Source organism: Limulus polyphemus, unplaced genomic scaffold (assembly GCF_000517525.1).
Source record: "Limulus polyphemus unplaced genomic scaffold, Limulus_polyphemus-2.1.2 Scaffold4442, whole genome shotgun sequence".
Classification (NCBI taxonomy): domain Eukaryota; kingdom Metazoa; phylum Arthropoda; class Merostomata; order Xiphosura; family Limulidae; genus Limulus; species Limulus polyphemus.
The window spans coordinates 2,569-14,376 of NW_013670052.1; the positions used below are offsets into that span (position 1 = coordinate 2,569).

Sequence of the window (11,808 nt, forward strand, 5' to 3'; positions counted from 1 at the left end):
GTACAAATGTAAAGAAATAGTTAAACTGTATTAAGTCAACTCTGTAATGTTTAAATATGATGGTTCTCTGCTGTATTAAGTCAACTCTGTAATGTTTAAATATGATGGTTTTCTGCTGTATTAAGTCAACTCTGTAATGTTTAAATATGATGGTTTTCTGCTGTATTAAGTCAACTCTGTAATGTTTAAATATGATGGTTCTCTGCTGTATTAAGTCAACTCTGTAATGTTTAAATATGATGTTTCTCTGCTGTATTAAGTCAACTCTGTAATGTTTAAATATGATGGTTCTCTGCTGTATTAAGTCAACTCTGTAATGTTTGCTTTTTTGATTAATGTAGTTTGTTCTAATCAATCAGAATTTAATGATATTTAAGTCTGTGGATGACAAAATTATACAGTACAGCTATGGTTACTGTATAATAATTTTTTTCTCATCAGCACAACATAGAACTACGAGATCCAAGAGGAAGAACCCCTTTGATGCTTGCCGTTGCTTTAGGTCACCTTGAAACTACTCGAGTTCTGCTGAGGCATAATGCCAATGTGAACGTTGACTATAAAGATGGTTTTACAGGTAGTTTTTCAAATATGCAAATTTATAGTACACATTTTCTTCATAGCAATGTAGGATAAAATTTTGTTTATGTTCCTTTCTGAGTTTTTTTTTATCAGCTTGAAAGTTTTGTAAACAGATACCCACAGTTGTATCATTAGTTAGTTTTATGGTACTGCATCTAAAGCTGAAGAGAATAAATTAGTGAGAAATTCAAGTACATCTTGAAAGACCTAGAAACTCAAATGCTTTTGAATAGTTGACTATTCTTGTTCAGAAGCAAAAAATATTGCAGGTTAATTAATGTGGTGTAATAAATATTTGTGAGTTTTGAAATCTACTTGAATTATTTTGGGAATCCTTTGTGTTTCAAAAGCTTTTTTCTAGGTAATTGTGTTATTTATGAGTTCAACATCACAATGTATTATCAGGAAAAGATATTTATTGAGCAGGTACTTGTGTTCTACTATCTGTTGTCAGTATATATATATATATATATACATGTCAATGTAATCAGTTGCAAGGTTTTAAGTGTAAAATCAGTGTGATAATATATAAACTTGAATAGTACAGAGTGACCTTATGTCAACATGGTTAATACCAGTCTAAAATAAGCTATTAAGTGCCCAACATTGCTACTACTACTATGTGACATATGAACTTTATTTAAACAGATTGACCTCATGTTGACGTGGTTACTACTATGGTGACCATTGTAAAATCATTTGCTAGGTGCCCAGCATGGCTACTAGTGTGTGTGATGACACATGAACTTGATTTAAACAGATTGACCTCATGTTGACGTGGTTACTACTATGGTGACCATTATAAAATCATTTGCTAGGTGCCCAGCATGGCTACTAGTGTGTGTGGTAATGTACAAAGTTGACTAATACAGAGTAACCTCATGTCAACAGGGTGACTATTGTGGTGAACAGTCTAAAATCAGTTACTAGGTTCCCAATATATAGCCTACTTTTAAATATGTTTCAATAACTTTTTTAATGTAATTGTATTGCAAAGGAAGATATTTAATGCATCAATTGATTATTTTGTAAAAGTGTTTATTCTTAAACATACTTACCTCTTTTCACACTAGAGCTATGACTCGACTACTAAGGTTTCTTTATCTTTGCCCATCTAAACATTGGTCTAATTTTTTGTTGCTTGCTCCACTCTTTTGTTCCCAACTTAACCATCGGAGATACTTTGAGTGTTCTTCATGTTACATATTTATTTTCGTAAAGCTATTTTCTTAGTTGAGTACTGTTTCTCTGGGGTGCTCTGAGGCTGCACTTGCAGGCAATTCTGGAGAGAATTTAGATTTTCTTTTTGCAGCATCTTCCTTTACTCTGTTGGCTTCTCATGAGATCAGCTGCCTCTGGCTCCTTTTCTTCCATTGGTACATCGAGTGTGTAGTGTTTTGGGTCTTCCCCTGGTTGCTTTTGAGTCTGTTCCTTCCTTAAAGTAGGAAAGGTCTGAGGGCAAGTACTTAGTTCTTCCTCCATCCCATGACATTACAGTTCATGCAGGGTGGTTTACTGCCAAATTTGTCATAACAATATGTTTTCACCTACCACTGCTAGGTGGAAGTGTATTTAGACTCTTAGAGAATAGACCCACTCCTGGAAATCTGTGGTTCCAGATTGGAGTCTGGTCAACATGAATAGATCACAATTTTCTAGGATTCGTCTCATCCTAACTACGGTGCTGAAATATTTATCATCCCTACACCTTTATTAGGAAGCATCTCAGCAATTGCCACATCACTTTGATGGTGAGTTGGAACCATTGATAACATCCTTATTGGTTTGAATGCCAGCTTCTGCACTTTTCCTAGCCTCTTGGCTGGTATCTTGTTGGGATTTGTTGAATAGAGGACATTTGTTCACCTGCTGCTGCCCTCTGTGAGTTACATGAGACCCTTTTCTCCAACCCTTGCTTTCTGCAGGTGTTCCAGAGTCTTTGGATTTGAGGGTTGATGTCTTCTTTCTGCATTCATTCCTGTCATTGTTGTTTTGGTGAGCTTGGTCACTTTCATTGGCTCCAACGGGGGTCATAGTTCTGTCCCTATTCGAGTGTCCCAATCCTAGACATCTTGCTCTCTGTTCATGGGTACCAAGAATAGACTCTGCCCATATCCATGAGGTTCCTCCGCTCAGGCGGAATGCCATCAGTGGTGGCAAGGACTACCGTATGCCTGTGAGGTCTGTGAAGGCTCGGCTCCGAGAATTTCTGTACGTGTGGAAAACCTTTATTATGGATCCATGGGTACTACAGATCCTTGAATCAGGATTAGTCATTCAGTTCACATCACCACCACCATTATCCCCCAACCTGTAGTGGATCTACTTCCTGTAGATCCTTGGATTTTGGAACTTTGTTCCATGGCTATCGGAGATTTGTTGTTCAAGGGACATTGGATAGAGTCATTCCAGTTCTTTCTGGGTTTTATTCCCATCTGTATGTTGTGCCCAAAAAAGAAGGGAGATTGGCATTCAGTCATCAATCTTTCTTCTCTAAATCAATTCCTAGACCCTCCAATTCTCATGATGGAGTCATTCCTCACTCTGCATTGGTATTTTTTTTTCCAGGACTGTGGATGATCAATTTTGGTGTCACTAACTCCTATCTACACAATCCAATAGCAGATTCATGCGGTCACTTTTTGCATTTTGTGCACAAGGATTTGGTACTGCAGTTCAGGTCTTTGCCCTCAGACTAGCATTGGCTCAATATGTGTTCTGCCGAATCATACAAATCGTTTTTCGTTACCTTCATTCTCTGAGCCTGGGCTCACAATATTTTGTGGACGTCTGACTACTGCTGGCACCATCTCGTCAGTTGATGGTATGTCACACTCAGATACTGCTTTCCAAAGCAACCAAGCCAGGATTTCTTATCAGAGCTGAGACATCTCTTCTCACTCCAACACAATATTATGTTCATTTGGGTGTCTTTTTCAACACATATCTCAGTCAGTCTCTGCCAACTCCCATCTGGCTCCATGCTATGGTACAGGCAGTGTCACTCTTACTCATGTCTCCTTCTCTCATTCCTATGGGATGAGCACACATAAGATCCCTTCAGTGGTTTCTACATGACCAATGGATGATGAACAGTGATCCACTGGATTCTGTAGTTTCCTCATTCAGGATCAATATCTTCAATTTAGTGGTGGTTAGATCAGAACAATACTACGGTAGGTGTTCTTTCAAAACATACATACCTCCACTGACACTTATAGCTATTTCTCAATCTTCATCTTTGCCATCTAAACATTGTGTTTGCTTGCTCCAGTCTTTTATATCCCACTCGACTGCCCTCAGCATATTCTAATTTGCAAAACTTTACACCGGTCCTCACACACCCTCTATGCAGGTACTGTTTATAAGCACTGTATGCAGACAATATAATCACATTTTCTGGACAAAGCGTTAGTGCTAGAAGTCACGTTTTGTGGTTCACATTTTCCTCTGTAAAATTTTGAAAGTAGTATGGTGTTCTTTTTGTTTTGTTTTTCCCATTGCCAATATTTGATTGGTTTTCTTCTGCAGTTCAACAACAACAGCAAACATTTGTGGGTATAAATTCCTGTATAATGGTTTCTGGCATGGAGGCTAACCAGACCTCATCCATTCCTCCTTTGTTGTCTGGTGGTAGTCAGCGGTCTCGGTGGAGGCTGTCCGTGACCAGATTCGGGGTGAGTTAGAATCTTTTATGTGGCCCGAGGGTTATGGAGTTGATTTTCCATCATTAACCTGAATATACTGGGGAGAATTTAGACACTGTTTTCTGCTCCTTCTTTCACTAGGGCTGCCTCTACCGAGGGCTCATCTGATCAGACACCTTCTACCCCTTTTTGTGAAGTTTTGGGGATTAACCTCGTTGCTGTTGAGTCTATCCCTGCCTTTTTGTCAGATAGATTTCGGGGGATTACTTAGATTTTCATTCTTCCCCTGATATTGTTGTGCATGCCTGGAGGTTTGCAATGCAATTACGAGAGGGTATTGCTATACCTTGCCCCTTTGTTTATCAGAACAACATGCCCTGGCTTATTGTCCAGCTGCGGTATACTTGGCCACTCAATGGTTGGATCTGTTGTTGGATCTATGGGGTTCAAGGTTAGAACCTGTTATCACTCTTACCTTTTGTGGATTTGTTTGACTCTTACTACTGTATTGTGATACTTCTCTTCCATTCCGGTCTGAAGCATATCAACACTCTCCTCATCAATTTGATAATGAACTGGGGCCTTTACTAGTTACCCCCTATGGCTCCTTTGTCCTCTTCAGGCGTTGCCTTGGTGTCATGATTGGTCTGTGGCTGGGACTTATTGAATTGAGATGCCTTGTTGGAGGGTATTTGTTTGCTGTCCACTACTCTTCGTGATTTCCGGCAGGTGCCCTTTCTTCGGCCTTACTAGTTTCCTGGAGTCCCTGAAACTTTTGAAGCCAGATTTGATATGGCATGTTTGCAGTTTTCTTTATTGTCATTGGTAGCCCACCTCTCTTCTACTCCAACAGATAATTCTAGAGGATCAACCATTCACATCTCACGGCCCCTACCTTCGAAACCTCCTCCTATTGGTTCACAATCGGTTCCGTCCTTATTCTCGGAGGTCTTTGGACAGGTGTGGATGGTGCCAGCAGCGACTACCCATTGAGAAAATTGATTCTATTGATCCATGATTCTATTCTCGTCTATTTCTGGTGCTCAAGAAAACTGGAGATTGGCATCCTATCATTGATGTGTCTCATCTCAATTTCTTCCAACAGCCTCCTTGTTTCACCATGAAATCTTTTCTTCAACTTTACACCAGGTCTTTGGATGACCAAATCCGATGTTATAGACACCTACTTTCACATCTCCATAGCAGAGTCTTCTTGTTGATTTCTACATTTTGTGCATGAGGACCAGGTGTTGCAGTTCCGCACTCTCCCATTTGGACTTGTTTCAACATCATATGTTTCTGCAGAGTAGTATGGGCCTTTGAGCAGTATCTCTATTTTCTGGGTCTGTGTACATATCACTGTTTAGAAGATTGACTTATTTTGGTGCCACCCCATCACGTTGCTGAACTACATTCACAGATTCTCATTTCCACAGTCAAAAAGGCGGGCTTCATTATCAGGTTAGAAAAATCCATTCTCTCACCAACTCTACATGGTCCATCTTAGGGTGCTTTTCAACACACACTTGAGTCGAGCTCAACCATCTCCCATCGGATTCCACATTATGGAAGGAATTATCAGGCATTTGTTTACGTCACCTTCTCCCACTGCATGGATGTTTCTGTCTTTTGGAGGATTTGGGCTTCCCTAGAATCCCTCGTGCTATTGGGTCAGGCCCTTATGTGATCTCTTCAGTGGCTCATGCATACCAATCTTTTGGATCAAACAGTTTCTTGGCTCGAGAACACTTTGCAGATTTCAAATGGTAGCTTGACTGGAACAACATGAATATTGAGGTCCAGATATCATCTCCTTGTTTGGAAATCTATCTCTTCATGGATGGGGTGCTTTTCTTTTGGGGCAGGAATTCCTGGATATTTGGACTGACTATGAATCTTCCTTGCATATCAACATTCTCAAACTTTTTGTAGTACATCAACCAATGATTCTGGGTCTTCATCTCTTGCACGGCAATATTATCATGATCCAATCGGACAACTATATGGTAGTTTTATTTCTTTCTCATATGGGAGGTACTCATTCTGAAGGTCTTGATTTTTGGGCTTTGGGTCTTCTTTTTCAGCTCATTAGCACAGCATCCATCTTTTGGCCTGTCATGTGCCAGGGGTTATGAATTTGATAGCAGATCATCTTTCTTGACCCCATCAGATTCTTCCAACAGAATGGATGTTGCATCAGGAGATCTTTCAATGGATTTGTTCTCAGTTCAGATCTCCAATGATTGATGCCTTTGCAACCCATTGGAATGCTCACCTTCAGTTCTGGTCTCCAGTTCTGCATTCACGATAGATACTTTCTTTCAGGAGTGGATGGGATTACATTTGTATGCCTTTCTTCCTGTTGATCACTTACCCAGAGTCTTGTCTATGATTTGTTCCACCCCATGTTGGGTTCTCTTGACAGCACTCTTTTGCTCTGCTCAGATATGGTCCATCTTCTTCAGTTGCTCCAGGAATGTCCCTACCACTGTCTCTTTGCTCATCCTTGTTGAGACAACCTCAGTCAAACATCCAACACCTGGATGTTCAACTCTAGCTTCATGCATGGAAGTTATGTGGTCCTTTGCCCGACATAGGGGTTTAACTTTTAAAGTTTCCATTTATTTGACTAAAATCCTCCAACCTACTATGGCAATCTATCAATGGAAATAGACTACATTCCTTCAATGGTGTCTTAGGTGTGCCTTCAATCCACTTCATCCAACAGTCTCCATAGTTTCACATTTTTTGATGTGGATTTTTGAGAGAGGTTTGGGTTCTTCTACCTTGAATTATATATAGCATCCTTAGCTGCTCCCTTTCGCTATTCTACATATGGGACAGTTTTGTCTCTCCTGTGCTATCTCATCTTAAGATTCTTTCATATTCTTCAACCCAAATGACCTTTTCAATTGCATGATTGGGACTTTAGAGTTGTTTTAAATGCATTTTCATTTTATACCTTCAATCCTTTGGCCTCCTGTTCGTTGTATCACCTTTCCCTCAAGGTATATTTTTATTCTTGTTAGCTTCCAGGTGCTACTGTTCCGATTTATTTGCCATCCCTGTTCAGCAGACTATCATTCCACCTATGTTTTGCTTTATCCAGACAGATTCTTTCTACCAAACACACATGCTGCTGGAGAAAAGAATAAATCCTTTTCTCCTATTCATTTACCAGGCATTTCTCATCTTTACAATTGATCAGCCCTGTGGCTGTGTTGACTACCTCTGCTAGTTTTTCTTCTAGGATCCCTCTTTATTTCCTTTGGATCCCACTCAGTGGCGAGTGTTGCCCAGTTAGGTGTGCTTGTATTTTTTCAATTCCGCACTAGCAACCTCTATATCAGTTCATGGTTACAACGGGGTCTGTCAAGATGAGGTGTTCCATAAGACCATATAGATGCAATTCTGGATGGTAGTATTATCTCACAATACAAATCCAATGGACCACCACTCATGGACTATCATGAGTAAAGCTAATGGGGATTTTGCCAGTCCCTGCTGATTTTAGAGCTGAATCAGTCAAGGTCTGTTTGCTTTTAAAACTTTGGGAACATGGTTCAACTGTCTCCAGAGACCTGTTCCTCAGGACTCCCCCATCACTCACATCCTCCTTAATTCTACTAATAGAGCTAGGGAGTCCTTACCACACCCAGTTCCCAGTTACTGGGGTGGTGGACAGAGGATTTTCCTCCAGAGTGTTGAGTTTTCTCCACTCCCAGAGTAGAGGGCATGGTAGGGGACCCTCCTACCCAGGTCCCTGGAAGTTTTCTCCAGATGTCGGTAGGAGCAGGACCAACCTAAGCAGGAGCCTACTCATAAAACTGGTCCAGATTTGATGCTTAGCTATCTGGTGGGGGTGTACATGGACCCTTTTATGAACACTGTTGGGTTTTAGGTTGCTCATACAGAGGGGCTGCTATCTCCTTGTAAATTCGAACATGACGAGGTCTCATCTTAGACCCTTAGTGAAACAGTGTTCCATATCCTCTCCATAATTCCATGGGTAAGTGGAATTCTCCTTACTCACTTGGTTGGAAGTGAAGATGACTGTTCATAAATCCAGACCAGATGAGTTCTAGACCTTGGGAGGAGTATGGCATATATTATCCCATCAGTCCATGCTTGGGATGTTTCCTTTTGGACTTCTTCAGGTTGATCAAAGGATTGTCCATGTTGTTGTTGCTTTCTTTCTTTTGTAAATCTGGTAGTTTGAAATGCATCATTCCATGGTTGCTGGTAGGGACCCTACCACAAAGCTTTGTCTACATTTGTGGACCCACTGCCCTGGCCACCAATATGGGATATGGGTACCATGACCCCTTAAATCCAGCCCAGAGTTGTGGAACCTCGGCCACCTCAACCTTGGTTTCTGCTTCTCCAATACCTTCAGGAGTGCCCACTTCTTCCACTTCCTCTTTAGCCATCTCTGTCAAAGCAGCCATGATCTGACATCTTACATCTATTTATCCCAAAGCTCAAGCTTCATGTGTGGAGGTTATGCAGTCCTTCACATTGCATTGGGGTTTCACTTCTAAAGTTGCCATGTACCTGTCTCAATCTCTGCATTGACCCACACGTACCCACCATAGCTCTGTTTTTTGACCTGGCTCTTTGACAAGGGTTTCACATCTTCCAACAATCACTCTATATCAAGCGGCCTTATTGAATACCTTTAGATACTCTGGCCTCCTCGAGTCCCTTCGGGTCCTTCTTCCTAAACAACTGTTTCAGTTACCTAACTGAGATATGAAGGTGGTGTTACATGCTCTTTCTTGACATCCGTTTGAGTCCTTAGTCTCATGTACTATGTATAACCTTTCCCTTAAGGTTTATTTTTTGTTGCTGCTCACCTGTGGATGTCGCAGGTTAGAGTTGTTTGCACTGCACAGGACTCTTTATCATTCTATCTACATCCTTCTATACCCAGATAGGTTCTTCTTACCTTAGACACTGGCAATCAGGGAAGATAATAAATCATTTTCACTGATTCATCTGAATGCTATTTCTCACATCTATGACCAGTTGGATCCTGATTGTTTTTTATGTCTGGGGAGGGCCTTGAAGTGTTATGTGGCCCGCATTAAAGCTTTTATAGGTACTAGACAATGGTTTTTTATTCTTTGTGACCCTTCAGTTTCCCGGGATTTATCCTCGATTGCCTTGACATGGTGGGTATACTGCTTATTGTGGGCTCTGTTTGGAGGGAAAGAGGCTTCTGTATCTCACATTTCTATGTCCTTAGTAGCCTGGTTGAATTGCCCTCTGGACGACATTTTGTGGGCTGGTATGTGGATCTCCCACAATACTTTTATCTTACATAATTTGCAGGATCTAGCAGTATCTTCCTCTGAGGGTTTTTGACTACTCCATGTAGTTATCTGCTACATTATATAGAGGGGTGAGAATATATCATTACTAATCTCATCTCTTCTTTTCTTTCCAGGGTCCCTTACCTCTTTCTCACAGAATCCCCCTCTGTGGTGAGTGTTGCTCAGTCAAGTGTGCTTTTGTCAAATCAAATCTGTACTAGCAACCGCTGACACAATATACTTTGTCTAGGTTGCAACAGGCTCTGTAGAAATGAGGTGTTTCATAAGACCATCTAGAGGCAGACTGGGTGGTATTATCCCACTATGCTGGACCACCACTCATGGACTATCATGAATAAAGTATAAGGGGATCCTACCCATCCCTGCCGATCATTGGATTGAATATATCAGGGTTGGTTTGCTTAAAATTTATGGAACTTGGTTCATCTATTGCACTGTTTCTCAGGACTCCCCAATATGCATTACCCTTAGGGAGTCCTTACCACTCCCAGTTTACAGTCACTGGGATGGTGGACAGAGGTTATTCCTCCAGAGTGTTCTAGTGATTTTCCTCTATTCTTAGAGTAGACAGCAAAGTTAGGAGCATTCCTACCTGGGACTCTGGATGTTGTTTTTTTTCACAGATATTTGAATATATTGGGGGCAATTTGAAAATACTACAATAAGAAAAATTTTTCATTTGGTTGTGAAATTTTGGTAAATTTCTAAATTGTGCATTATATTATTATACCTTTTCAGTACCAAATTTGTTTTTATGTTAAGGGGGCATCAAATTTTTTAAGGTGTCTAGGTGGGGCATGGAGCAAAAAGGTTAAGAACCAATGCTCTATAGTTTCAGGTTGGGATTCAATCACAAATATACCTATTGCAGTCCAAATGCCTTAGGCACCAATGTGAGATCTAGGGGCCATGGCCCTATAATTTTAACCCTAAACAGTGGGACCTCAGCTATCTGGTTTGGGCATGGCCAATAGTGATGACAGATCACGTCAACTTCCACTTGCAGTGCATGATTTAGGTTCTGAGTGAGGAGAATACCTGTTCTGGACGAAGTATAATTCACCCACTAAGATGCTAATCTTCTGTTGGCACAACAATGATCTATGGAGATGCCTTCAGTATGGATCATGCCCTCACCAGCCCCTCCACCTTATCAATGTGGGATTCTAGCTGTAGTTTGAGTGGAGGTAAGTATTTTTTGGAAATTAACATTTTCTTAAACTGAAAATGTATTTCCAATAATATTAGGTCATCAAGAAATTAATGTTGCGTTTTGGAACACTTTCATTAACCAAGAAGGAAAACAACACATCTGTATCCACAAATAATATCAAAGAAGTTTATGGAAATGTTTTGAACGTTCGTGTCAATGATGGTTCAGCAAATTTTGTTCAGGTGACTTTAGCCTCAAGAACTGTGATAATAGGGGCCAATATGGTGGAATTGATGCTCTGAAGACGCTTGTTGAGTTTAACCCAAGGCAACACACTTGTGAAATGGTCCTGAAATTGTATGTCTTTCATGAAACAATATGTAAACATCTAAGGAGTATGGGAAAACTCCATAAAGAAGGTGTTTGGGTGCCTTACAATCTTTCCAATGATCATCGTTTCCAATGTGTGAACATTGCTTCGTCTCTTCTGGCGCTTAATGTGCGTGAACCATTTTTGGACTGAATTGTCACGGGTGGTGAAAAAATGGATTTCTATGTGATTATTAAACACCAAAAACAATGGCTCAGTCCTAGACAAAAACACTTCCAACCCCAAAACCTGGACTCCATCCGCAGAAAGTGATGCTTTGGATTTGGTGGAACATCAAAGAAGTAATTCATTTCGAACTGTTCAATCCACACTAAACTGTCAATGCAAAGATCTATTATTAGCAACTGAAACGTTTAAATCAAGCCCTTCATCAGAAACACCCTTCACTCATCGATCAGAAAGATGTTCTTCTTCTCCACAAAAATGCATATCCACAAGTGGCACATTTGATGCAACACAAGAATATGTAGTTGGGTTGGGAAGTTCTCCCCACCCACCATATTCTCCAGATATGGCGACATCAAATTACAATCTTTTTCGTTCACCCACGCTTCCTTCCCACTAAGAGGTGGTGTTAGAGACTGCAGAAGTTCTCCCCACCCACCATATTCTCCAGATATGGCAACATCAAATTACAATCTTTCACATTCTCCCACGCTTCCTTCCCACTAAGAGCCAGTGTTAGAGACTGCAGATCGG

General features: G+C 40.7%; 1 protein-coding gene across 1 annotated transcript in view; it reads left to right on the forward strand.

Moving 5' to 3' along the window:
* Positions 1-432: 432 nt before the first annotated feature.
* The window catches only part of LOC106471154 (ankyrin repeat domain-containing protein 13D-like), a gene marked incomplete at its 5' end in the record, with an annotated part of 85,510 nt that continues 74,134 nt past the window's right edge, over positions 433-11,808 (forward strand). The window contains one exon of the mRNA XM_013931742.2: positions 433-577. Within this exon, the coding sequence (XP_013787196.1) occupies positions 433-577 (145 nt within the window). The remainder of the gene's footprint in view (positions 578-11,808) is intronic.